General features: G+C 41.5%; 2 protein-coding genes across 2 annotated transcripts in view; both read right to left on the reverse strand.

Moving 5' to 3' along the window:
- The window catches only part of Il18rap (interleukin 18 receptor accessory protein), a 30,099-nt gene extending 29,373 nt beyond the window's left edge, over nucleotides 1–726 (reverse strand). The window contains exon 1 of the mRNA XM_050134807.1: nucleotides 469–726. The gene's annotated coding sequence lies outside the window, so the exon portion shown is untranslated. The remainder of the gene's footprint in view (nucleotides 1–468) is intronic.
- A 7,325-nt stretch (nucleotides 727–8,051) lies between these two features.
- The window catches only part of Il18r1 (interleukin 18 receptor 1), a 28,080-nt gene continuing 10,347 nt past the window's right edge, over nucleotides 8,052–25,784 (reverse strand). Inside the window, exons 5-10 of the mRNA XM_050134596.1 lie at nucleotides 21,262–21,369; nucleotides 18,584–18,704; nucleotides 16,948–17,087; nucleotides 14,371–14,529; nucleotides 10,448–10,606; nucleotides 8,052–9,648 (exon numbers count right to left, since the gene is read on the reverse strand). Of these exons, the coding sequence (XP_049990553.1) occupies nucleotides 9,293–9,648; nucleotides 10,448–10,606; nucleotides 14,371–14,529; nucleotides 16,948–17,087; nucleotides 18,584–18,704; nucleotides 21,262–21,369 (1,043 nt within the window). The 3' untranslated portion in view covers nucleotides 8,052–9,292. The remainder of the gene's footprint in view (nucleotides 9,649–10,447; nucleotides 10,607–14,370; nucleotides 14,530–16,947; nucleotides 17,088–18,583; nucleotides 18,705–21,261; nucleotides 21,370–25,784) is intronic.

A 25,784-nucleotide genomic window follows, 5' to 3' on the forward strand; every position in this document is an offset into this window, starting at 1 on the left:
ATTCCTTTCCTCAGAGGCAGAAAGGCGAAAATGCTGAGTAAACCACCATAGGAAAGGCACTCAGTCCTATCCACATCCTTAAAACACAAATTAAAAAGAGATGGGAAGTAGCCTATTCCAGTTCTCAAAGACTATTCGAATGATGCTCACATGGCCCATGGTAGCTTGTTTAGTGCTTGCCTTCAAGGGCAGACAAGTAAAGCCGCCACTCAGATATGGCAAGCGTTTGAATCCCCCTTCTAAGCAAATGCAAGAAGCACTGTGAAGAAAGGTTTACTTTGTAACTAGTCCTTTTATTCAAGTGAAGATTCAAAAATACACTGAGACACAAATGTTGCTACCTAATAACTCACCTGTTATTAAACATAGTCCCTAGAAAGTAACTATTTATCAATTTATTTTTAAGTTATCTGAAACATTATGTGAGGTCAGAAAAAAATCTAGACAAAGAATGTTCTGTTGTCTTACCTTTATTTCTTGATCTTATAAACACACACACACACAAATAAGAAACTTCAAGTCTTTATGTCAGTGACTGGCGGCTTGTAGGTCTGAAGAAAAGTGTGAAAAACATCCATTTTCAAAAAGTTCTACTGGTTTTTTTCTTAGCAAGAGAGTTCCTTGGAGAAGATGTAAGAATTATCCCACTCATACAGTCTGGAAATAGTGAGTTATACCTGGAAAGAAAAAGAAAACCTTGGTATTTTGTAAAGAACCATTGGCATTGGAAAATGCATGGTCAAACCAGAGGAAAATCAAGCAAACTAACTCTATCCACAGAAGAAAACCCCCTGAAATGAGCAGTTTAGAGATGCTCTCTGGCCAGCCTCCTTGACAAGAAAAGCTTTGTGGTTAGGTTTAGTTGAAATGGTGAGTAAACCAGCTTCCTTTACAGGAATTTCCTGTGTAGAATTTTAACTAGCGCTCAACACCATTTCTCAACAGGGGAGTTCACTCTCTTCTTCCCCCTCTTTTCCCCTTTAAAACTAGAACCACCATCGTTGCCTTTGATTCCAAATCTACAGGCTTTCTTCTAATGAACTTTTAAGTGTCTGGCTCACCAATATCTCTTATAGGAAGCAACAGTTCATTGATAAAGACAGTGAAACAATTTTAAAATTGAGAGTCACTGAAACTATTTATGTACTTGCACATTAAAGGAAAACCTGGGAAAGCATAATTGAGAACAATTTAATTTGGGACAATTAGAACAATTTAGAGTACTAGTCACAAGGAATACTGTATAAAGCATCTTAATTAACCACATTGTCATCCTCCCTCAAGAGACCACTATCCCCACAAAGATAAAGCTGAAGCAGCCAAGCACAGCAAGGCATCGGGGTTATTTCCACACAAGACTAGAGAAGAGCTTAAAATACAGCAGCAAAGCTCATGCCAGAGTGAGTGCGGGGGAAGCAGAAGGCTTCAGGAGGAACTGGCAACTGAAGACAGGTCTAAGCCGTTGAAGACATGTGAACCTATCCTATCCAAAAGGATGCGAGATCTCCTTACAGCTGACTGCAATGTGCGACAGGTTCAGCAGAAAAGACGTGAGGGCACGTGAGCTAGAGGCAATAAATAAAAACCTAGAAGGGCTTGAAAGAGGAATGGTGAAAATAAAGACCAAATGAAAACAAGAGGGCATTGTTCACCACAGGTGTTTAATAAATGCTGAAGTCCATTCAAGATACCTGGGGCTTGGGGAGTGTCCTCATCAAGTCTCAGAGACCCTGACGTAGACCTTAGAGCTGAGTCTAAAGTTATTGTTGAGATGGTCTCCTAAAATAAATTTATCAACAGCTCTTTCCCGAAGTTTACCATAGCATTCATAAACTGCATTTAGAAGATGGAAGCAGGAAATCGTCGACAATGGGAGATTTGGGAAAGGTGAAGGGTTAGTCACTACAGGAAACTCAAACATGTTTAACACTTTGTACAATTCAAGCATTGTTGTGCTATTTTGTGGGTAGAAAACTGCCCCATGGAGCAGAAGAGACGATGCAGAGGCATCTAATAACATATGGAAAGTCGGTAAAAATAGAAAAGAACACCACAAATTAGATGACCTTTGATAAATGTAGTGTGCTTAGGGGTAGCCGTATGGAAAGCTATGCAAGGAATCTTTTCCTCACACCACACAACAGGCTGCATTCCAACTGGACTGGGATTTAAAGTGTGAAGAGGTGACTCTACACAGGTATTAGAATCGTGGTTTAATTTTCTATGATCTAGCCATAAATAAATCCAAAATTAAAGAAAAATGATAAAGGATAAACTCTGGAAAATCCTTGTCACTTACATCACAAAATCTTGTCGTCTCTATTGTGGCAAGATCTTCCAGCTGTGGAAATAAGATTAAACATCTCCAGAAACTTTGGACAGAAGGCAAAGGCCATATTCCTGTATGTTGCTATGTTGCTGTTAGGAATGAGAGAGCACAGTCTCTGTGGGAAGAAATAAGGCAATATTGACCAAAATCACATATGAGGGTTTGTTGACACGAACAATCCTGCATTTTGGACATGATCACAAAAAGTATTCAAGCAAAACAATATTTGAGGATGTGTTTAAATAATTGTCCTTCTTAATGTCACATTTGAAAGGAAAATACTAGAAACCCTTAGGACTGCTTGAATAAACAAAAGCGTAAGAGAGTTCCAGGTTCTTGCATGAAGTAGTGTTAACTAGTTTCATCTATAAGTTACTAAAATAGTTTTAAGAAAATTTAGTTGGAAAACTACCATTTATCTGTGAGAGATAGGAGATATAAATATTCACACATCTTTATTTATATTAAAATATGGAAATCTAAGTCAATGTCAATTTTTTAAATGTTTACTATCAGTTACAGAGTAAACAGGTAATGAAAAGAGGAAGGAAAGGTGAATTCTGATGGAATTTACTTGATAGATTTGCTCATAAAAGAATGCAAATATGTTTTCACTCAAAATAATTTTAAGAAACAACCCCTCCAAATAAAGAATGATGAATGAAGCCGGGCGGCAATGGCATATTCCTTTAATCCCAGCACTTGGGAGGCAGAGGCAGGTGGATCTCTGTAAGTTAGAGGCCAGCCTAGTCTACAAGAGCTAGTTCCAGGACAGGCTCCAAAGCTACAGAGAAACCCTGTCTCAAAACAAAACAACAACAACAAAAAATGATGAGTGAACCTAACTATATTGAGCCAACAGAAAAATATCAAATGACTGAGAACACAATGCTTGACTTTGTCTTTTAATAAAATATTCTCAAGGGGAAACCCTGTTAAAAAATTTCAAATTGCTTTTAATAAAAAAAACTATTGCTGAATTATTCAAGTTGAAGTATTAAAATTATTCTGAGGAAATTATATTCTGTACAGTAGAGGAAATTAATAATTATATTACTATCATCAAGAACTGGAATCTTCTGCCTGCAAATGATGCAAGTATAAAACAGATGATGAACTAAAACTTTCAGTCCATGAAATTGTCCTTTCAGTTTGATTCAAGATTCATATCTGTGTGTGTGTATGTCTGTCTGTCTGTGTCTGTGTCCGTGTCCTTGTTCTGACTACTTTAGAGAAATTTGATGAACTAAGCCTCACTAAACCTTAGGCTGGTTCGTGGACTCTGAATATAATTCTGCCCTGGAAAGAGATATGACTTCATAGAGATCTGTCTAAGAAAAAGGCTAAAGCCACTTAGGCCTGGAGCATCTTCTTAAGTCAGAAAACCACAGTAACAGAAAAAGCAAGTTGTTGGGGGCTGCAGACTCCTGGCCCCTTGATTTTCTTTGCCTGCCTCAGACCCTTTGCCTGCTGGAGTGAACTGAGCCAAACAACATGTTTACCTGTGCCTGCAGCTGCTCTGAGCACGAGACCCTCGTGAGTTCCTGATGGCAGGGGAGTGGATTCTGGTGGGTTTTACAGCTGGAATTCCCAAGAGCTGGGAACGTGGCTGTCAGTTAAGGGTCCCTATATAAGCTTCCCTGGAGCACACTAAAGCTGGCGTTCTTGTTTCAAGGATGACCCATGTCTTCATCTCTGTGTGTATGCTTTTAAATCTCCAGCCTAGTTCCCAGCTCGTGTGCCATTCCATAACAGCAAGTGATTGAAATTCAGCAGCAATACCAAAGGACAAACTGGAAAATGGCCTACGGTGGGTGGACAACTGGAGTGTCGGCGCATTATTGTTCATTTGTAAAATGCCGTGTGTAAACAAAGCACTCATTTCTTATGCTATATGCTGTAGTGTGCACAGTGATAAACCCTACTATAAAAAGATAGAGCAAAAATGAGCCCAAGATGCAGTGGGAGACAGGATATGCACGGGAGGCTATTTACATTTTGAATCTGGGTTTTAGAGAGCTGAATATTTGTTGCTATATATTTGAACCATTTTGTTTATTTTTTTTTTACTTATTTATTTTGATTTTTCAAGGCAGGGTTTCTCTGTATATCTTTGGAGTCTGTCCTGGAACTCACTCTGTAGACCAGGCTGGCCTTGAACTAACAGAGATCCACCTGCCTCTGCCTCCCAAGTGCTGGGGTTAAAGGCGTGTGCTATACCTCCCGGCTTGAACGGTTTTGTAATCAACATTTAATAAATAAAGGTAAAAGCTAAGTGCCTTCTGCTGCTCTTCTTTAACCTTAGTGTGCCATATTTTACTTTGCTAATTTCAGGATTTGGGTGAATTGCAGTAATTGGTGAATACAAAGAGAAACAATTTAGAAAATGTAACAGGCGTTTTCTCCTTTGGGCCACCAACCAATTTCCAGATCATGACACAGATTTATTAGTTAGGAATGTTTGGCTTTATCTTATGCTTGTACTACTGGCTCTTATTAACGTGTTTCTTTACATCTACATTTTGTCTCAGGGCTTTTTATCTTTCTTTCCTTCTATATGTCTTAATTTCACTGCTTCTTGTGTCTGACTGGCTGGTAGCTTCCTGACTTCTGGCCCGGAGCATGTCCCTCTCTTTCTCCCTCTTTGTCTCCTCCTCTCATTCTCTCCTATTTATTTTCTCTGCCCACCAGCTCGGCCAGTCTCTCTCCGCCCAGCTATTGGCCGTTCAGATGCTTATTAGAACAATCAGATGCCTTAGGCAGGCAAGGTGAAACAAATGCAGGACATCTTTATGTAATTAAACAAAGGCAGCATAAACAAATGTAACACATCTTTACATCTTCAGCAAAGGCAACAGAAACAAATGTGAGGGTGACTCAGGTAGTTAAATAGTCCACAGCATAAACAAATGTAACACATCTTTGTCCAGTTAAAATAACATCCCATGACAAGGAACAACTAATCTGCCTAGGCAGGTATTTCAGACAAGACATCATCCCTTGCCCAATCTTGTTGTGTGTTTGTCAAAGCCACAGCTTAGAATGCCCACGTGAAGGTGACTGGTGCAGCTGCCTTAACTAACAAGGATCTTCTGCTTTTCCTGGTGGTGGTATTCAGGTTGGTTTACAGGGAGGACTCTGCCAGCCTGCTGGCATGCCCAGCAAGAGATTAAAGATACAGACCACCACAGGGCTATGGCTCAGCATTCAAATCCTGAGGATTTGGGCGGGTGTTTTAAGAGTTTCTACTGCTTAACGGTCAGTGTTATTTAGATATCCACATTGAAGGAAAGGAATATTTCCCTCATCCAATGTATAGCAGCATAACCTCTTTCCTGTCAATCTCCAAACTAGTGTTAAAAGGCTTAACTGTCACTGTCTAAGATCCCTTTGCTTTCTTCAGCATGCAAGCACTTAGTACCTGGCAACGGGACCAAAAAATTAAGGTCTGTGTCTTTTTTAAGAAGCTTTTCCTTTGGAGTAACAAACTTAAAAATCAGTATAATGCCATCGGGTGCATAAATGATGTCCCCCTGTGACTTAAGGAGGAGCCTGGTCACCTTTCATCATGGAACAATGGTTTAACTACCATGTAATGTGCTTGCGTGGGTGAGCGTGTATAAGTGTAAGTTTGTGTATATGCGTGTGTATCGATACCTGTGTGTATAGGTGGTTAACATCAGGTGTCTTTTTCAATCAAAGTCAATTGACATGGTCATGATCCATTACTGAGCACACATACCAAGTTGTGGCAATTATATAAGTAAGTAATTGTGTTCTCTGAGTACACACAGCAGTCACAAGAGACACTAGAAATATATTACAAAGAAACATAGCTGTTGTCTGAAAGTTCCCAGCCCAGGCTCTGATTGCTATCACTGTGGCCTGCAGACACAGCAGGAAGGACCCTGATCCTTCCCACACAGAACACACATATACCATTTCCTGTTAGTTCTGTGACTTGGTCACTCTGAAGAGTCCCCCTCCCCCACTCTGCTCTGCTGCACGAAAGATCTCACACTCAGGGCCGTTTCTCCTTGAAAATATGACTTTCTCCAGCTTTGGTCTCTTCTGCAGAGCCACCCTTCAGGAGACCACAAAGGGTCCTCCTTTCCACTCTCTGCACTGGAACATTTAAAAGCACAGTTCAGCTTGGTTGTATTAATGTTCCCGTTCTGACACCGCGTCAGTGCCCTGCCCCTTCTCACCTTTTTTTCTCAGCACCTTGGCCAGCCCACCTAGCTAACCACGGAGCATCAGCGCTCTTCCCTCCCTGTGTCTTGGCGATGCTATCTATATATGGTCATGCCTCAGCCGAGGGTGTACTTGGGTCTGGCTTTGTCTCTTTGCTTGGGAAGCCTCCATCAGCTTATGTCCTTTCATTGTACAACTGGCTGTTTTATTTCAAGGCCAGAGCTTCTCCCTTCAAATTGAGAGGAATCCCAGCACTCGGGAGGCAGAGGCAGGCGGATCTCTGTGAGTTCGAGACCAGCCTGGTCTAAAAGAGCTAGTTCCAGGACAGGCTCCAAAGCTGCAGAGAAACCCTGTCTCGAAAAACCAAAAATAAAATAAAATAAAATAAAAGCAAAACAAATTGAGAGTAGTGTCCTGGCCACCCCTGATAAACGACAGATGGGAACCGAGTTAACCTTTAGGAGACAGAGCTATGTGACCTCTGGGTTAGACACTGTCTCCATTATGGAAAACTGGCGCCACCAAAGGGGACGCATGGGACTCCAGTATACACCTGGAGGTAGCAGGAGACAGTGGACAAATACAATGGTTTAATTACTAAGCTCTGATAATGAAGGTTGTAAAGTGTGGCAGTCAGTATCTAAGTTTAACCTTGAGATAGTGTGAAGAACTTTCTGCTATCTTCTAAGTTCTCAAACTAAGAACCAATTAATTCTAACTTATCAACCTTCTAGTATTACTAGCAGTCCCTTTTCTGACTATTGTTAAAGACATCTGTTTTCTTGCAATTAGTGAATTTTGCTGTAATCTACTCTGAAACATATTTCATGATAGCTGCCTAGTTACCCACTGAGGTTAGAACCTTCTCCCCTCCTATGTTGACTGACTCACAGGTCAAAGCAAGATCATAAAAATTCCTTTGTTCAGAGAAAATGCTTGGTGCCTCTACTACAAAAAGTGGGTTCAGAAACCAGTCTTTTTGGCCACAGCCTAACAAACACCATCTCTGGCTGTGGTCTCAGCTAGCTGATAAGCTTTTGTGCCCCACGGTGTTATTGTTGTTGTTTTTTTTTAATTTGATTTTTATTTTCTATTTTTAAGTTTGCTTCTGGTTTTCCTAGATCTTGTTTCTGGAATAAAGTTTGCTTCTGCTTTATTAGACTTGGTGGTGTTCCCATCTTTGTGCGACCCCCCTGGACCCAACACCCAGCATTCATGAGGCAAAGGCAGGCTGATCTCTGTGAGTTCTGAATTCAAGGCCAGACTGGTCTACAGAGCAAGTTCCAGGAGCAAGCAAGCCAGTGTTGCACAGAGAAACCCTGGGTTGGAAAAAGGGATGGCTGTAGGAGGGCCATGTTGAATTCCCTTTATCTTCTTAGAACAGGTGGGAATCTATGTTGAGAACGAGGGAGTGGAGTCTTAAATGAAAAGGAAGTCAGGAGACATTTCAAGTCTAATGAATGCATTAAGCAGATTTAATATAAAAATATATTTCATATGAAATAAATTTCATGTGTCAGAGCATGAGCAATAAAAAAATAAACTAAGTCATTTTATTTACCAGAACTCCCAAAGCAACAAAACTTCTGACTCTACATTTTCACGCATAAAACATAGGGCTTTTGTTGAATTTACTTTTTATTTTTTGTCAGCCAATTAGCACATGAAGGCTTGAGCTACAAAACTTACTTGAGAACCCCTATTCGTGTTTGTTTGTTTCTTTCTTTTAAAATCTACCATGTCTATTCTAAACAATCTCTGCTTCAGACTTTTCTGGAACATTTTTGCTGCACTCAGGCATTGCAAGCTTGCAAACACTCCCAATAGCCCACCTTTTGAACTCCCTCCCCTTTGAAACAGCTAATAAAAACAAGCAACCATTGTTTGTTTATTGTGGTTAGCTTTTATGATCCTACATATAAATATCTATATAAAGTCAACAAAAGCCTTAGGTCACTAACCCCGAGAGACCTACAGAGTTCTCTGAATTTAAATTTTTATCTGACATGGATGAAACAAAGGTGTTTAGGATTCTCTTTCAAAGGTCTTATGGAAGGTCTAAAGAAGAGGTAAGACATCTTGCCTAATGTCTCACTGAGCTTCCAAGAAATGCCAACTTGCAGCACTAATCTCATGCTGAAGCCAAGTCCCTGGAGTCTTCCCTCACCTTGTTTCCATGCGCCACACACAGCTCTTCCACCTACTCCTTCCACCTCCTAAGCCTAGTGGAGAACTAAGTACCCCTGAGAGGTAATAAAAACTTGTTCTGGGGCATCAATCAGTTTGTGTGTCTCGTCACCCACTTGCTGAATGTGGGGTTAGAGTACAGATAACTGTAGGGCCGTGGTTCTCAACCTTCCCAAAGCTGCAACCCTATAATGTAGTTCCTCATCTTGTGGTGACTTCCAACCATATCGTTATTTTCGATGCTACTTTATAACTCTCATTTTGCCACTGTTACGAATCATAATGTAAACATATTTGAACATAGAGGCTTGCTAAAGGGTTCAGGACCCACAGGTTGAGAACCATGCTCTCAGGGAAAGAAAGAATAACAGACTGATCTCTTGTGAGTCTCAAGGTCTCCTGGGAGTTCCAGCTCTGTTTCCTCTATGACAATCCAATGACAAATCTTGTCTTCTAACTGGGAGTGGAAGGGGATGAACACAAAATTCGGTATTTTGAACGACAGCCCCTGCTGTGATTAGGCACACACACAGTCTCCAGCAGGGTTTTTCTGTTCCTTCTGATGTGGAGCCTTGCTGAAGATCAAGGTGTTGAAAGAACGGGCAAAGCTTCGGATTCGTCTCTCCACGGCTTGATGGCCTTGGCGGGCATCAGGTAAAGAAGATTCTTCCAGAACCTCGAATTGTAAGGAAGCGATTTGTCAGCCTGCCATTTCAGAACCCTGCAGGGCTTCAGGAGCTTCAGGGACGGGGGCAGAAACGCGAAGCTGCCGGCCGGAGTAAACTCGATTAAGATGATCTTAATCTTCCTCTCCACCAGTGCTTCGTGGAGTCCGCTCTCCAGTTCAAGCCTGGTTTCATTGGTCAGGTAACTTTTGCTGAGGACGATGATTAGCCTCCGGCTCTTCTCTATCAGTGACTGGATCTCATCAAGGACAGCTGGAAAGGCAAGATACGGGTCAGTTCAGCCAACTACAGGGTGGGCACGGAGGAAAAGCTGTCACCACGCTCTTGTTTTACAGCGTCTAGCTTTCGGCTGCACTCACAAGGTTTTCGTTAAAATAAGCCAACTTTGTCTGTTGCAGGGAAAATAACCATCTAAATCGCAAGAATCGTGAGCATCCACTTTCGCCCTTACCGATGCTGTACTGATGGATGCTACACTATTTAAAATTTTGTGGAAAAAAAAATGACATTTGCGTTCTTCTTTCCTCTTCCTCCTCCTCCTTGTCCCCCGCCTTCTCCTCCTCATTCCCCTCCTTCTCCTATCCCTCCTTCTCCTCCTTTTCCTCCTCCTTCTTCCCTCACATTCCTCTCTCTCCTCCTCTTCATTAAGTTAACTTTTTAGCATGCGTATGTGCCACACCGGCACATGTGCTTGTGCATACGGAGGTCAGAGTTTGACACTGAGTATCCTGCTCAGTCGCCTTCCACTTTGTTTATTGACGCAAGGTCTCAAAAAGAGAGGCCTTTGTCTTTCCTCAGAGGTCAGATTTACGATGCAGAATAAAGGGGTCCCAGAGGAGAGGCTGGAGTTATTTTTTCAATGTCTATTTCTGTGGCAGTGAAAATCGGTGACGCAGACTGACGTGAGTAACGAATAACTAGCTGCCGACCGACTGGCCTCTGCTGCCCTAAAGGACTTTGGCCATTTGTACATTTTTAAAATAAAAAGATTAATCAACCATCTCATAGAAAATGATCTCCACTAACTGTCTGTCTGGGATTCCTTTCTTACCTCCACCGGGTACCACATCTCTTTCAAATATGCACAGCTTATAGCCAAATTGTTTCTCCAGGACCCCGGGTAGCGTCTCCACAGCGAAAGTGTGTTCTTCCCCATTTTCAGGCCGACACTCTTTCAGATATGAAACAAAGGCGTCGTATGTTTTGCCATCTAGAGGATAAGGTGGACTCTTTCAATTCATGATTAAGAAAAACATTTTAAGTAAAAACTTGTGTGAACGCCATATATAAAGAGGATAAAATTATTGGTTGTCAAATCTCAGCTGCATCCCAAGCAAACAATGTTCTGAACATCTATTTAAGCATTTGGTTTGAGACTCCCATCATGGAAAGGGGTGGGGGATAGTAATCAGGACATTGAGACATATGAAGACAATAAGATGCTAGGGACCCCCCAGAAGACCCTCGTTCCAGGATTAGGGAGTAAGTCACACTTTGGTTCATTCATTTCATTCAACTCCATCACACCACAATCTCGAGTGACCCTTAAAGAGTAAAGTCAAAACAAAGGAAAATAAAGCAAGACACACAAGTGAAACTGAGACCATACCCCAGAGAGTGGAAAAAATCATAAGGATGCTTAGAACAAGATGCTAACAATGGAAAAAGAGATTTAAAAGAGAGGATTGTGAAGTATACGGAAGAGTCTGCAATTGTAATTAAATCATAGTCTAAAACACACAAGCATGTGTGTATGTGTGCGCACACACACACACACACACCACACACCTAGGGTGCCAAATGTCAAAAGAGAAACCTATAATCCATCGAAAGCTTAACAGTGATCCTCAGATGTGCTCCCATCGAATTCTTTATGACAGAGAAGAATTTAGATGGCTGAGAGAACAATGAAGAAGACAACATGTCGCCTAGCTAACAAAGACAATTCCTTCTCCCCACTGGGTAACTGAAAATGCATGTGATATCCTTTTAGTTTCATGCAGTCTTTTGAGGAGACAGAGGAAACAAAGAGAACTTGGGATGAATTAAAAGCAGCAGAATAACAGATGAAAATCGTACGATGCAAACAGTGAAAGAGGAGGGACCACAGTGGTCATATTTACTGAACAAGGCACGTTTTGAGTGATGTCTTCACTAACACAGCTGGTGTAGAAGGGGAAGCAGGGTGTGGATGTGCAATGGTTTCATCCCTGTCACGAAAATTTAGTAGATGGCCAAGGAGTTGGATCTGTACTGACTGACTTGAAAGGTAGACATATTTGGTTCTTTGTACTGAAATAAGATGGGATGGAACAGCTCTGGTCTATGCTTTTACACGCCATGCCCAATGGCCCAGCCCTATTTCTTTATTCTCAAGTTCACAAGACAATGCTTTCTCTTCCTGGCAAAAGCTTGCTCAACTCTCCTCAAGTATTCTGCTCTGCCGATTTAAGTCAAGACCTATTGCTAAAGCAAATGTTTGTGCAGAATTGCATGAATTGCATGTATGAGAAAACGTTGATAAAGATTATAGAAACATATGCTCATCAAAGGTATCTTATTGTCTTTATATGCCTCCGAGTCCTGATTATGAGCCCCCAACCCTCTCCATGGTGAGAGTCTTATAGCAGATGCTTAAGTAGATGTTTAGAAAATTTCCCCCTTCCTAGCAGATATCCATTGCAATTAGCTTCTTGGTTAGGGATGGGAGTTCGTGTCCACTTCTCCTTCCCAGTGTTGTGTAGTTTGAACCTGTGCAGGTCTTATGTGTGCTATGGCAACGTCTGCGAGCTCATATGTTTAGATAGATCAGTCCTGTTATGCCTGGAAGGCATGAATGATTAAATCATATCTTTGATCCCTAATTAATGAAGCTATCATTATATAAATGGCTATTTAGAATAATAACGAGTCAGTTGGACCAATATATGTATTGCATTACCTGGTATGTTTTAATTCTCTTTGGCTGATTGGTTCTTTACATCTCTTTTTTTTTTTTTTTATAAACCAACACCAAGCATACACTTGGCTACCACAGTGCTATAACTATTAAAAAGTTTTATTTTCTAGATGCATCTTCATTTCTGCCATTGCCACAGATTGTACCTGTTTGCTTCACGTTGAGTGGAGTTTCTTAGGGCATGCTCCTGAATACTTCTGTGTACTGCCACGCTAACAGTTAAAAGCATGAATTGGGAAAAATGATTGGGGTTGAAAAGATGGCATAGGGTCTGTGAGTTCTTGTTGCTTTTGCTGAAAACCTGGGTTCGATTCCCAGCACTCCCATGGTGGTGACAACCATTTGGAATTCCAGTTCCAAGAAATCTGATGCCCTCTTCTGACTTCTGCAGGTGCTTGCACATATGAGGTGTGTGTTCAGACACTCGGGGACCCGCACATCAAACAAAACCAATGTATTTAAGCAATTTTCAAAAAAACAAAAAAGAATGCCCAAGTTGGGTCTAAAAATTTGACACAGGGAAAATAGTATGAAAAATCAGAAGGAAAAAGGTAACCTGAGGCCCATTCAAGTCCAAATGTTCATCTCTCTGAGCAGAGACCGTGAAAAAAAAAAAAAAAAAAAAAAAAAAAAAGAGCAGAGACCGTGCAAAAAAAAAAAAAAAAAAAAAAAAAACACAAAAAAAAAAACCACGTGGTTGCCTCGTATCTTTCCAAAGCAGGATCAGACACCCAAGCTGAGAGCCAACTTCCCTGTGCCTGATAACTGCTAATACTAAACATTGTAAGTGTGAAAAATGATGATGTCATTCTACTATAATCTAAGATAATAAAATAAATAAGTTTTTAAAATCCCAGAGAAGCAGATATGAGAATCATTTTGTATCATGAGGTTAAGGGGCGCTTTATATGTACAATGCCCAGACCAGATACTAAAAAAATAAAGATATATTTGGGTTTCCCACATAGGCACAGCACAACAAACAAAAACAATAGCAATATGGGGATATTTATCTTATATCATTATAGATACTAGACATAAATAGTGTAGTGTCTGCAAACAAGAAGAAAGCACGGTGACAGAATGGGCCAAGAGTGGATATGCTGAAAAAGGAGACACAAATAAATTTTAAATAAATGGAATGCTTGCTTGTGTTTTATTACATCATAAAATGAAATACAAATTAAAACTACCCAGCTTCAAACCCTCATCTATCAAACTGGCAGACATCCAAAAGTGTGGGTAACTAAACCAAGACTGTTTTTCTAAAGGCAACATGAAGTAAGAATCCATTTCAACAGTTTATTGGATGCAGTAGCCCATGGGGACCTTGTGGGACGCAGAGACACGGGCAGGACAGGAAAAGAGGTCTCCTGCTTTACATTTACAAATTTTGAGTTTAACCGTTATAAAGGTTGTTTTTTTTTCTATAAACACTCATAACACATACGCACATAAACAAAAGCAATGATTTAGCTTAACTTTTTAAGGACATAAATATCTTGAAATCTGGAGATTTCTTATCACTTTTGAAAACATTGAGACACATACCCCAAAAGACACAGTAGCAGCTAACAGCTGGTGGGTCTAGCAGACTAAACTTGAGATTATTTGGCTTCTAACCCAGAGTTCTTCCAGGTTGATTAAACAGCCTCCTTTTCCCAGTGAAAATAATGAGCAAGGATGACAGAAAATTCAATGAAAAAAAACTTTATTGAGTGTATAAAGTATGCAGCAGAGTGTGTGTGAACACAAACACATCAATAGCATAGGGTGTTTAGGAGGAGACAGCATACAGACATGAAACACCAAAAGAAAAACATCTGGAAAGTCACCAACAAGCACAAGACTGCACAACACCCATCATAGTGCTACATACAGAGTAACCCCTGACCCCAGCCTGGGAACCTCTTTTACAGAATATCAGCGATGTCATCAAAATTAGATGAAGATTATTGTTTTGGTTTTAGGCACAAAAACATAGACTAAGATCCCCCGGTTTCACAGTATGTTACCTGTTAATGTCTCATCTCTTTCTGCCAAGCGTCTATAGAACAGAACCAAGTCGACTTTATAAATGACACACAAAATCACCACACACACTACTGCCACAGAGATGAACACGGCCATGATGATTCCTCTCATAAAGACATGGCCCGGGATATCAGCCATTTCTGCAGGAAGAGAGAGAGAGAGGGAGAGAGAGAGGAGAGAGAGAGAGAGAGAGAGAGAGAGAGAGAGAGAGAGAGAGAGAGAGGAGAGAGAGAATCATAAATGAAAAGAAACATGGCCAGAATTTCCCATCATAACGTTGTGGTTGCCAGTTTTGCTTTTCACTCTGATTTGGTTATCTGTCTCCCCAAGTGCTTCCATAGGCCCCTAGTTCCCCACGCTCCTTCTGGTAGCCTGCAGTGGGGATCTTTCTATTTCTACTCCAACTTATAAATGTAGGCAGGGGCCGGGCGGTGGTGGCACATGCCTTTAATCCCAGCACTCGGGAGGCAGAGGCAGGTGGATCTCTGTGAGTTCGAGGCCAGCCTGGTCTAGAAGAGCTAGTTCCAGAACAGGAACCAAAGAGCTACGGAGAAACCCTGTCTTGAAAAAAATCCAAAAAAAAAAAAAAGAAAAAAAGAACAAAATATAGGCAGGGATACCCAGAGATGGGACATAAAAGCATGACCACTCAGCCCATCTGTATCTGTCGTATTTTATTTTCTGAAGCAATAATATGCTAGGGTGAGATGCAAAGGTCTCCAGCACGACCACATTGGTGGAATGAGCAAACAGTGCATGGTCTTCATCTGGGGAACACTGGAAAGAAAAGCCTGGGTTTCCAGTCTGACTCCATCAGATCCTTGCAGCTTCTCATTCCTAATATATTCATGCGCAGGTGAAAATAATGAATGAACCTAGTTGCTGATGAATGAGACACTCCACAGAGTGCTTCACAGTGCCTGGTACATAGCACTGGGGCTTTAGGAAAATTCTAGACAATATGTCCCTCAAGACAAGTCATATCCCTTGGATTGATTCAGTTTGTATTCACCATAGATAAACATGAAAGACCACAAAAGAGTAAAAAGAATCAAATAATTCTGAACAGCCATCCAAGGAGGCAGTGATGGCCACACAGCATCAAAGCCTTCTGGGGTGATAGGGGGTGGGAGTGGGGCTGGAGAAATGACTCAGCGTTTAAGGGTACTTGGTACCCTTGCAGAAGACCTGGAGGCTAACAACCATATATAACTCTAGTTCCAGGGGGGATCTGACTCCCCTTTCTGGCTCTAGGCTCACATATGGCATACATGTTTGCTGTTCATACACATAAACAAAAATAAATAAATCTTCTTTGACCTGAAATTTTATTATATGGTAATGCAATCACTTTATTTCCTCATGAGACCAACATCCTTTTACTGGTTCACAATATATGCCTTTATAATGATTCTAATATTTTATGTTTACACAATGCTGTAGTGATTATTTACATATACATCACCTTATTCCCTTTCTTCTTTTTTCTTTCTTTCTCTTTCTTTATTTCATTTTCCTTTTTGGCTTCTTTCCCAAGAAGAGATACTGATGATGTGGGGATTTCCACATCAGATAGTATGAGCATGACTAAAACTTCTGCCCTCTTCTGTAACATACTTTTAGAGATAGTTATTCCAGTAAGACCAGCCATTCCATTATATATGATATTAGGTGTATTTCAGAAAGTCATACCCCGGGGGTTCCTACAACATTGAACGATCTATGGATTCCTGATGCACCAGTCATAGGAAGATCCCACTCTCCAGGTGACATTTGTAAATTGAGAGAAGCAATGAGAGGCAGCTGCTTCTGGGGCAGGGACAGACTGGTCCTAAGGATGTGAGAGATGTCTGGGGATGAGCAGTGCCCAGGAAATACAAACATAACCAAAGTTGTAGGTTGGAGTGCCTCTACTTCACAAACACACAGACCACATAACTGGTGCTCACGTGACAAGAGGGGACAATGAAGGCAATCCCCATGAAGCGGAAGCATGTGGATCTAGGCCTACAAGCTGGAGGGCTTGTCACCTTCTCAGCTCTGGGATCTTAGATGGCTTTCTTTCTTTCTTTCTTTTTTGATTTATATTTATTATGTATATAGTGTTCTGCCTGCATGTGTCCTTGTAGGCATCAAATCTTATTACAGATGGCTGTGAGCCACCATGTGGTTGCTGGGAATTGAACTCAGGACCTCTGGAAGGGTAGTCAGTAATCTTAACCACTGAACCATCTCTCCAGCCCCTCTTCCTTCCTTCCTTCCTTCCTTCCTTCCTTCCTTCCTTCCTTCCTTCCTTCCTTCTTTCCTTCCTTCCTTCCTTCCTTTCTTAACATACCAATCCCAGTTCCCCCTCTCTCTTCTCCTCCCATTTCCCCTACCCCCCATCTTCTCCTCAGAGAGGGTAAGGCCTCCCCTGGGAAGTCATTAAAGTCTGTCCCATCATCTCCTGGAGGCACTGGATGGGTTTCTTCACCCAGGAAAGCTTGTTACAGAGACTGGGTGAAATCCCAGAGAGCTAGCAAAGGCTGTCAAGTCAAGAAGAGCAATGCATCTCTTACCTTTTCTCACCAACATGAAGCTTTTGGTGTCTGTGGCTTCCTCATTGGTCACCGTGCAATTGTATAAAACGTTGAGATTCGTTTCAGCAACATTCCGAAATCTCAGTTTTTTAAAGGCATGCAGTTTGCCCTCAGAAGTCCTGTAACGTAAGCAAACAGTTGATCAACAGGCTTTGTTCATGACCAGCAGATCTACTCAGGAGAATTTCTAAGTCTAAAATATTTTAAAAAAGCGTCAGCTGTGTCTTCCACTTCTGGTGTGAATTAAAATTAGCTAATTAGCTTCTCCACTCTTCCAAGGAGCAACAGAAATTACAGGATATCTCTCTCTCTCTCTCTCTCTCTCTCTCTCTCTCTCTCTCTCTCTCTTCCCCCCCTCCCCCATTTCTCTTTCCAAACTACTTGGACTTCATCCTACACCGTCACTTCCTCTAACCAAGACCATTCAGTTTTGTATTCTGAATCTTTCATTGCTATAAATGAATTCCTGGGCAGCTGGACTCGATGAAGAAAAGAAATTTGTTTAGCTCACAATCAAATGGCATAACCGAGGCTTTGGCAGGGTCCCTGAGTCACATCATATCATGGCAGCAGCATCTATGTACTTATGGATGGTCTCTCTCCCACGCTATAAAGCCATCAGTTCAGAATGCAATCACAGGGACTTCGCTGCTGTGGTGATTTGAATAAGAACTGCTCCTAAGGCACACATAATGGGCTCATAGATTTGAATAGTCAGTGGGTCACCTGGGAGTGGCACTATTTGAAAGGAGGTATGGCCTTGTGGAAGGAAGCATGTTATTGGGGGTGGGCTTTGAGGTTTCAAAGAGAATTCATTTCAAATCCAGAGTCTCTCTCTTTCTGCTGCCTGCAGATCCTGATGTAGAACTTCCAGCTACTTCTCCAGCACCATGTCTCCCTGTATGTCCTCATGATCCCTGCTATGAGAATGCAGGCTAAAGCTTTGAAATTGTAAGCAAGCCTCAAATAAATGTTTTTTTATATGTAATAGTTGCCGTGACCATGGTGTCTCTCCTCACAGCAATAGAACACCGACCAAGACATCTATCTAATGCAGTTAAACTTTGTTTTGAAGGACACATTTGGTTTAATCTTCCATTCTCAATACACTGGGGGTCAGACTCCTGTAGGAGTTCAGGATATGACATATCACATCTGAACTACATCAACTGCGTGTTGCTCGGTGGTTAAGAGAAAGGACTGCTCTTGCATAAGGTCTGAGCTTGATTATGGATGCCATTTGTGCTTTTGTGAAGCGTTAATAAGACCAAGGCACTTGACATAGTTTTCAAACTTCAAGAAACTATGGTTCCATTTGGTTGCTCTTTTAGAAGGAGCTTGGTGACTTAGAGCCTGACTAAGTAGTATCTTGGTAAAGTGATGTTAAAATTCCTCACCAACATTGTTATGAGCCTTCATTTTCAGGCTTAGATCCTTACAGTAAAAGTACGCGTGATCTGTCACCATGGGAATGATAATGATAAACAAATTATAATTACAGTTAAAGCTCAAACATCCCATCAGCCACCCAGAAGCCCAGCCTCTTGTCTGTTGTGTGCACACGTGAATTTCTATAGCATGCACACGGCATCTCTTACATGTATCATATGCATACCAGGTGGTCATGTTCGTGTCTTCTTGCACATTAGGGTTCGACCTGTCTTCTTTCCTGATGCTCCAATAAAACAGGTCGTTTTTATTCAGTAAAGCGGTGCAGTTAAGTTCCACCTCTTCGCCTAGGTAGAAATTGACAGTCTCAGTCTTGAATTTAGAAACTCGCTAGAGGTTTCAAATACAATCAGTGTGTGATAATTGAGTGTAAAATCGTACCACAACCAGAAAAAAATAAAAGTGGAAGAGAGGCTTCATATTAAAAAATACAATAAAGGGGAAGAATTATATAGCAATGACTAGTCATCACCAAGTAATGAACTGACTTCTATTTAAATATCCACTTTTAAATCAACTATTAAAAATTTTTAGGGGGGGTCAGTGCAATTTTTTCAATCTTCAATTTGGTAGACAGCGTCAAGCCAATGTCTCTCTTGAACTACTCGGAAAACAAAATAGGTTTACCAAATGAAGCAATTACAACAACAACGAAGAGGAAGAAGAAGAAGAAGAAGAAGAAGAAGAAGAAGAAGAAGAGGAAGAGGAAGAGGAAGAGGAAGAGGAAGAGGAAGAGGAAGAGGAAGAGGAAGAGGAAGAAGAAGATGTTGAAGCGCAGAGGAAAGAATGAGAAAGAAATGGTGAAATTGAAAATGTGGTTAGGAAAGGTCCTGTGCAGGTAAGTAACCATGAGCAGCCGTCTCAACTAGAAATAGCATCTTGGGGGTGTAATGAGCAGGAGTCTCATGAAGCAGAGAGTCCAGTCCATTGGGTCTGCTGGCAGCTGCACAGCTCACGGGAGTATCAGTTAGAGATTGGAGAACATGAGGCTGCAGAACTTGGTGATGTCTCCCACGGGCTCATGGACCACAGGAGAGCAAGCGGTGCTCTACCAGGATGTCGGAAACTTTCTCCATGCACCATTGCCGTACAGTCAAGACATTTTTGCAGTGACTTTAGCATATGTAAATTAGATATGTAAATAGATAGGAAATTAGACATTGACTGAAAATAAGACATGAGGAAATGTGTTTTAGCGATTTTTTTGTTATAGACATAATTTTATTCCTTATTAAGGACAAAAGCAAACCTGCATGCCAATGAGTGGGGCGGTTGCTTGGATTTTAGGTGAGGGATCACCTACTGGCTGAATGATTGGTAATTCACGATGTGGAACATCTTCAATGGTATTTAGACATGTTCAAATTATGATTTTATAACCATCAAAACTTAGACCACTTTACATAAATACGTAAAACAAAATGGCACAAGTATATTCAGGGTCATTTCGGAATTTCTATCCTGATCCCAAACTAAAATTCCTCTAACAGTTTTTTTTTTTTTTTTTTTTAAATAAAATTGAAGTCTGCAACTCCGAACAGCCAATTTTAAAACAAAACGCCGACACCATACAGTCCGAGGGTTCGGTGATTTGATACAAGTTGATACAAAAACGAAAGGATTTTTGTCTTCTGTCGTTAAACCATTGTTCTTCTATAGACAAGAAAGCTTCATATGCACAGTAAAGCGTGCACCTCCTAGCTAGCACACCCAAGTCTTGAACCTGCGATGAAGCGAATCAGTCTTTTCCCACAGGGGCACATGGGAAGAAGGTATGGCCAGTGTGAAGTGTGCGCGTGTGTGTTTGGAACTGAGGCGGCAGTGAGGTGGTCCAGGGCAGCTCTGGTGACTGCTCCTGGAGACACTGGACTTGGACATTTCTGGCGTTGTGTATGCAAAAACCTTTCACTTTCGCCAGATTTGTCATGACCCCCACGCTCTCTTACACAGTCCCCTACGTGGTCCCAACACTTTGAGAAGTTGTGTTCTAGCAGCAAAGGTCTGCTTCCAACATGACTGCGGTATTCTTGCCAGCCCTAGCTATTTAAATGCAAGGTGGATCAAATACAGCACATCTGCTCCCAGCCACCCCAGCTGAGTTCTGAGCAGGCTGAGATAATTATGAGTTCCTTGATCTGTGTGTCAGTTATCCAGTCCATACCGTGGAGACAGTATCCCTCTACCTTGGTTGGAGAATGTATCTCAAAAGTCCCAAATCGCTTAGCTCAATATCTGGCTTAGCATATGCAAATTTATTCCATTCCTTCTTTGCTTTTATTTTTGGAAAAAAGTTACCTAACTGTGCACATTAATTCTTAAGATCTCTCTAGACCAGTGGTTCTCAACCTGTGGGTTGTAACTCCTTTGGGCCATCCTACATATCAAATATTTACATCACGATTCACAACAAAAGCAAATTTAGAGTTAAAAAGTGGCATTGAAAATAGTTTTATAGTTGGTGGACTCACCACAACATGAGGAACTGAATTGAAGGGCCGTGGCATTAAAAGGGTTGAGAACCAATTGCCTAGACAAATCCTAAAAATATAGCCAGTTCTATCCATGGCCAAATCCTCAAATTACAGAACAATTTTGAATCTTATCTCCAGAGGTATTATCATCAACTTTTCATATTTTAAAAGGTCAATAGAGAAAATTAAAAAAAAAAACAAATGGCATGGCAGAGACCCTAGTCTACAAACCATAGATAGTTTCACTGGCTTTTAAACAATCAACTGGTCTAAAAGTGGCAAGAGTCAAACAGCGACGTGTTGTTCCTCATTGTGCAACAGTCTCAATTATGGCCCCACTTATAATTCAGAAAACACATGTTGTAAACCATACCTAGATCTACTTCAACAGTGTCGAACTTCCGTCCCAAAATAGCTGGAGTGATTTTGCTGTTCCCTGAAAGTAAAACAAAACCAAAACAGACATTGGAATTACCTTGAGCTTATCTAGGTAACTTGTAAACTGTATGCCGCTGTAAGTTTTCCATCCCACGCCATCCGAACTAGGACCTGAATTGTCCCCTTGTTCATGGTACTCCTGCATTATATACTACGAGTCCAGTCATCACGACATCGTGGTACTTGTGTTCCAGTAACGGCTATTTTATTTCATCATGACCACAAAGCACAAAAGTAGAGACATTGACAATTTGTGACAAGTAGTGACAAATTGCCCTAGCATATTTTGTTTTATGATTGTTGTTGTTAATCTCTTATTGTGTCTATTCTATAAACTAAATTTTACTACAGGCATGTATGTATACAGAAACAGCATATATCAGGTTTGGTCCTCTCATGGTACCAGGCACCCGCTAAGTCTTGACTTTTATCTGTGGGCAACGGCAGTCATTGCTATATATTTACTTGTGCCATACTTTTATTAACTGTTTTATTAACCCGGCTCAGATTACTGAAGCTTCATTTTCCTGGACTTATACGTTCACAGCACTGTTGAAAGCCAGTTCCATCTATCCTTTGAAGTCAAACATTGGCTTCTGCCCAGTGAAGCTGAAGTCAGAGAAACATGCTCGTCCAGGGAGACTACTGCCAGGTACTGAGAGGACCAAATGTTTAGGACATAGAAGGTGCACAATCACTAGGAAAAACCTTCCTGCTCTGTATCACTTCCCTTTGTCTGCCTTCCTCATTCTCTCACTGATGTATTTAACAGAATATAATAAGACTAAAAGGAGCCATGTGAGGCACCTCTCCCAGATACCAGTCTTACCCTTGAGGGTGTAGAGTCTTTAGTCATAACCATGCCCTGGAAGCCTTGCCTGACTCTGTCTGACCCTGCTTTTCAAACCTGTAGATCCAGAACTATTGCTCTTCCTAGTTATTTCTGGTTCTAACAAAAAGTATACAAGCATCTCCTTAGCTCCCTTACTTAGGAAGGAACGTTGTGCTCAGAAATGTACACATTTATTTGGAACATAGCATGAAGATCCTATACCTACTGATCTCCAGAGAAAGCAGGAAAGTTAAGTACACAGGATTATCTTCCCAATGGGGAAGATGAAAATCCTGTTCTTCCATCCCGAAAGTCAAGACCTAGAAATGATGAACAGCCTGGTGGTCTGTGTTATCTGTTGGGCTGGACCAGATCAAGTTCTTACAACCAAGACCAGAGGTGGCTAGTAATCTAAATGACCCTTGACAGTCAGAGGTTCCCCAGGCTCTCACAAACAGGACCAGAGCATGGCTAATAGCCCAAATGACCTCTATATATATGACCAAGACCAGACCAGACCAGATCTTTGGCCCTTAAGCTAGTACTGGTAGCACAGCTCTTGAAACCATCTTCTTGGAAAAAATGACATGAGTTGAGTTTCAATGTAATTACACTCCCTTGTGCAATGCGGATTGTATTACACCAGGAAACTTTCCCCCAAATCATACTGGGCTTAAATACACTGGGGAGGGGAGCCTGTTATTAAACACCCCAAAGACATCTGACCCAGGCTGATGAAGTCAATCTGCACCAGGTTTTCATCCTTATCTTTTTGTGAGGTTCACTTCCCTGTATGACACCTGCAGGGACCCCTGACACACTGTTACTGTGCCTGGCCTATAGCATCCGATAACCAGAGAGCACCAAAAGCCACCATTGGCCCATGGGCTGAGGGAACCCGAGGCAGCAAGAAGCTAGACAATCATTTGTCCAAGGTCACAACATCACAGAAACTATAAGAAAGAATGAATGAGAGGTTCCAACTAGAGCAAAAGGTGTCGTGTGTTAATGCTGAAGCGTCTTATCACTTCTTCAAGGAAGAAAAGGAAGAGTGGCAAAGATGGATAAGAAAAAGAATAGGGGAGAATACCAAGGAACTAGAAAGTACACAAATTGTATATGTTTATGTAGCATATGATGTATAAGTACATGCATGCAAACTGTGGTTGAAGAAATCAAGTGATCACAAATAGATTGCAGGGATTTTGGAGCTGAAAAATTCAGGTATGGGATTCCTAGGTTGTAGTTTTGGTTAGTTGTTACGGGAGTGGGTTCCTGATTAAAAGGGTAAGCCCAGCCCAGGTTTTCTGTCTCACACACAATCACTTACACTCAAGTTAAATGTGATGCAGCATGGAGATCTTCTTAGGGGTGGGGAGGCTGCTCAGCTGGTGGGAGTACTTAATGTTCTAATGTGGGACCTGGCTTTGAATCTCTAAAAGCATGACTGTATGTGTCTGTAACCCCAACACTTGGAGAAAGAGAAAGGCAGATCTCGAAAGCTCCCTGGCCAATTAGGCTACCCATATTAGTACTCTCCTTATTTGGCTAAGGATCCTGTCTCAAGACAAGGGGCATGGGGATAAGAGAAAGACATCCAATGTTCTGAACCACACAGTGCATAATAGATATACACTCACAGGTGGCCCCTTGGTCTAGGATTTTCCAGAACTGAGAGCCAAATAAACTTCTATGGTTTATAATTTGCTCAGTCTCTGGCACTCTGTTCTAGCAGAAGAATATGGTCAAAGAATTTTGTAGCTCTGATTGCTTAAGGACTTGGAGAAAGGGAAGTTGTCTTGCACTATCCCAGTTAAGCCGTTAATATGTCCTCATAAGAAAGTCAGACAAGTCAGACTCTGGGACATGCAGGTAAATGATGGGATGGTGGGAAAAGAAGAGAAAGAGGATGAGGAAGAGAAGGAGAAAAGGAAGAGCAGAAGGAGGAGGGGGAGAAGAAGAAAAATAATGAGAAGGAATAAAAGGAAAAAGACTGGCAGACAGTGTGTTTTTTGTTCTAAAGATGAAGTATAATATAGACAGTCTCCAGATATTGACAGATGGTAGAGAAATATCTTCTCCCCCATACTGTCCAAAACTATACAATGCTGCTTGAACCCTTGACTCCAGCCCAGTGAACTTATTCAGACACGTGACCTCCAGAACTCTAAGTCTAGATTTTTCAGGATACTAAGTCTTGGCATGTGCTACAAACACAGCACACGGGCAGCAATGTAAGCATCAGGTGAAGTGCGGAAGAAAGATACCATAGAGTAGATGTGTTGGAGCAATCTGGTCAAATGTCATCCACATAGGCTTTCTGGAATGATGGTGGAGAAAGTCAAGGTCATACCACAGATCTTCAAACAACTGGAGGAACTTTCACATAGGAAGGGGACAGACATTCTGCGAAGGTTTTGAAAGCCAATGAAGAGCAGTCAGTAAAAGCTAAAGAAGACAAAACAGACTCTCGGGTATTGAAATCTGTACTTGGCTGCGTTGTGATTTGGAATTTCCCTGTAAGTTCCCAAGAAGGTACTGATGTTGAGTTATATTGACTGTGCCATCTGAAGGATATCTCCGGTGGGGTGTGGTTCAATTAAATTACCTCACAGGTCACTGTCACAATAGAATTCTAGGCCTGTTTGGCCTCGGGGCTCAGGGCAATTCATGCATGCAAAGACTCCCCCTCCAACTGGCACTCTGGGACCTGGCTTTGCCACTCGGGCTGCTGTGCTCTGTGTGTGCTCTGCCCCTTCCTGACACTGTCCCTCCAAGATGCACATCTGGCAAAGCCTTTAACATTTGTCTTTTTTTTTTCCACTACACGTCACATCCTTCAGCCTCTCTGACAACCTCTCACACAGCTCAGCGTTCCTGCTAGTGCCCCCTACAGACCCTTACGAAACTCCCTGAGAACTCTGTATTCTTCGCTGTAGCGCGTTCTCTCGTGTCCTCTGCCTCTCAACACTCAGTACAGCTTCTTGAACAGAGCCACCGATAAATATTTGTGACCGCAATAAATATTTGCTCAAAGCAAAAATGGAAGCCTAACAAGATTCTACAGTTTACGCAGTGTCTAAACAAGAACAGGCTGACTTAAGAGGTTCGCTCATGAACTTTCCTCTACGGCTAAGAATGTCTGGTTTTAGTCAGTTTGATGGGAGCCCAAGATAAAGGTTTTAAACCTAAGATTTGAAGTAGGTATATGTTCTGTTGGGGGATATTCGATCACACTGTGAGTCCTGAATTTGCATTTGAGTTAATTAAATAAAATTAACTTTGGGACAGGAGGACGCATTAGCAATTAGTTGACAGCAAGTCATTATAGAGCCTTAGAGGGCATCTGGGAGAGGGAGAGGGAGAGAGAGAGAGAGAGAGAGAGAGAGAGAGAGAGAGAGAGAGGAAGTAGTAGAGTGGGTTTGGGATGACATAGGTTTTTCTGGTTTGGCAAAGTGGAAGGAAGGGTCTTCACTAGATGCCAACAAGGACAGACGGCAAGATAATTGCTCCTGAGCCTCTGTGAGCTCGCAGGTTTTCACCCGAGCTCTTGACTCTCTAGTGATATTCATAATTAGAATGATAGAGATTTAGTTATAGCTACCTTTTAGTGGCAGCGACTCAGC

This window comes from Alexandromys fortis, unplaced genomic scaffold (genome assembly GCF_014885135.2).
Source record: "Alexandromys fortis isolate MF-2015 unplaced genomic scaffold, M_Fortis_MF-2015_v1.1 scaffold_20, whole genome shotgun sequence".
Lineage (NCBI taxonomy): Eukaryota > Metazoa > Chordata > Mammalia > Rodentia > Cricetidae > Alexandromys > Alexandromys fortis.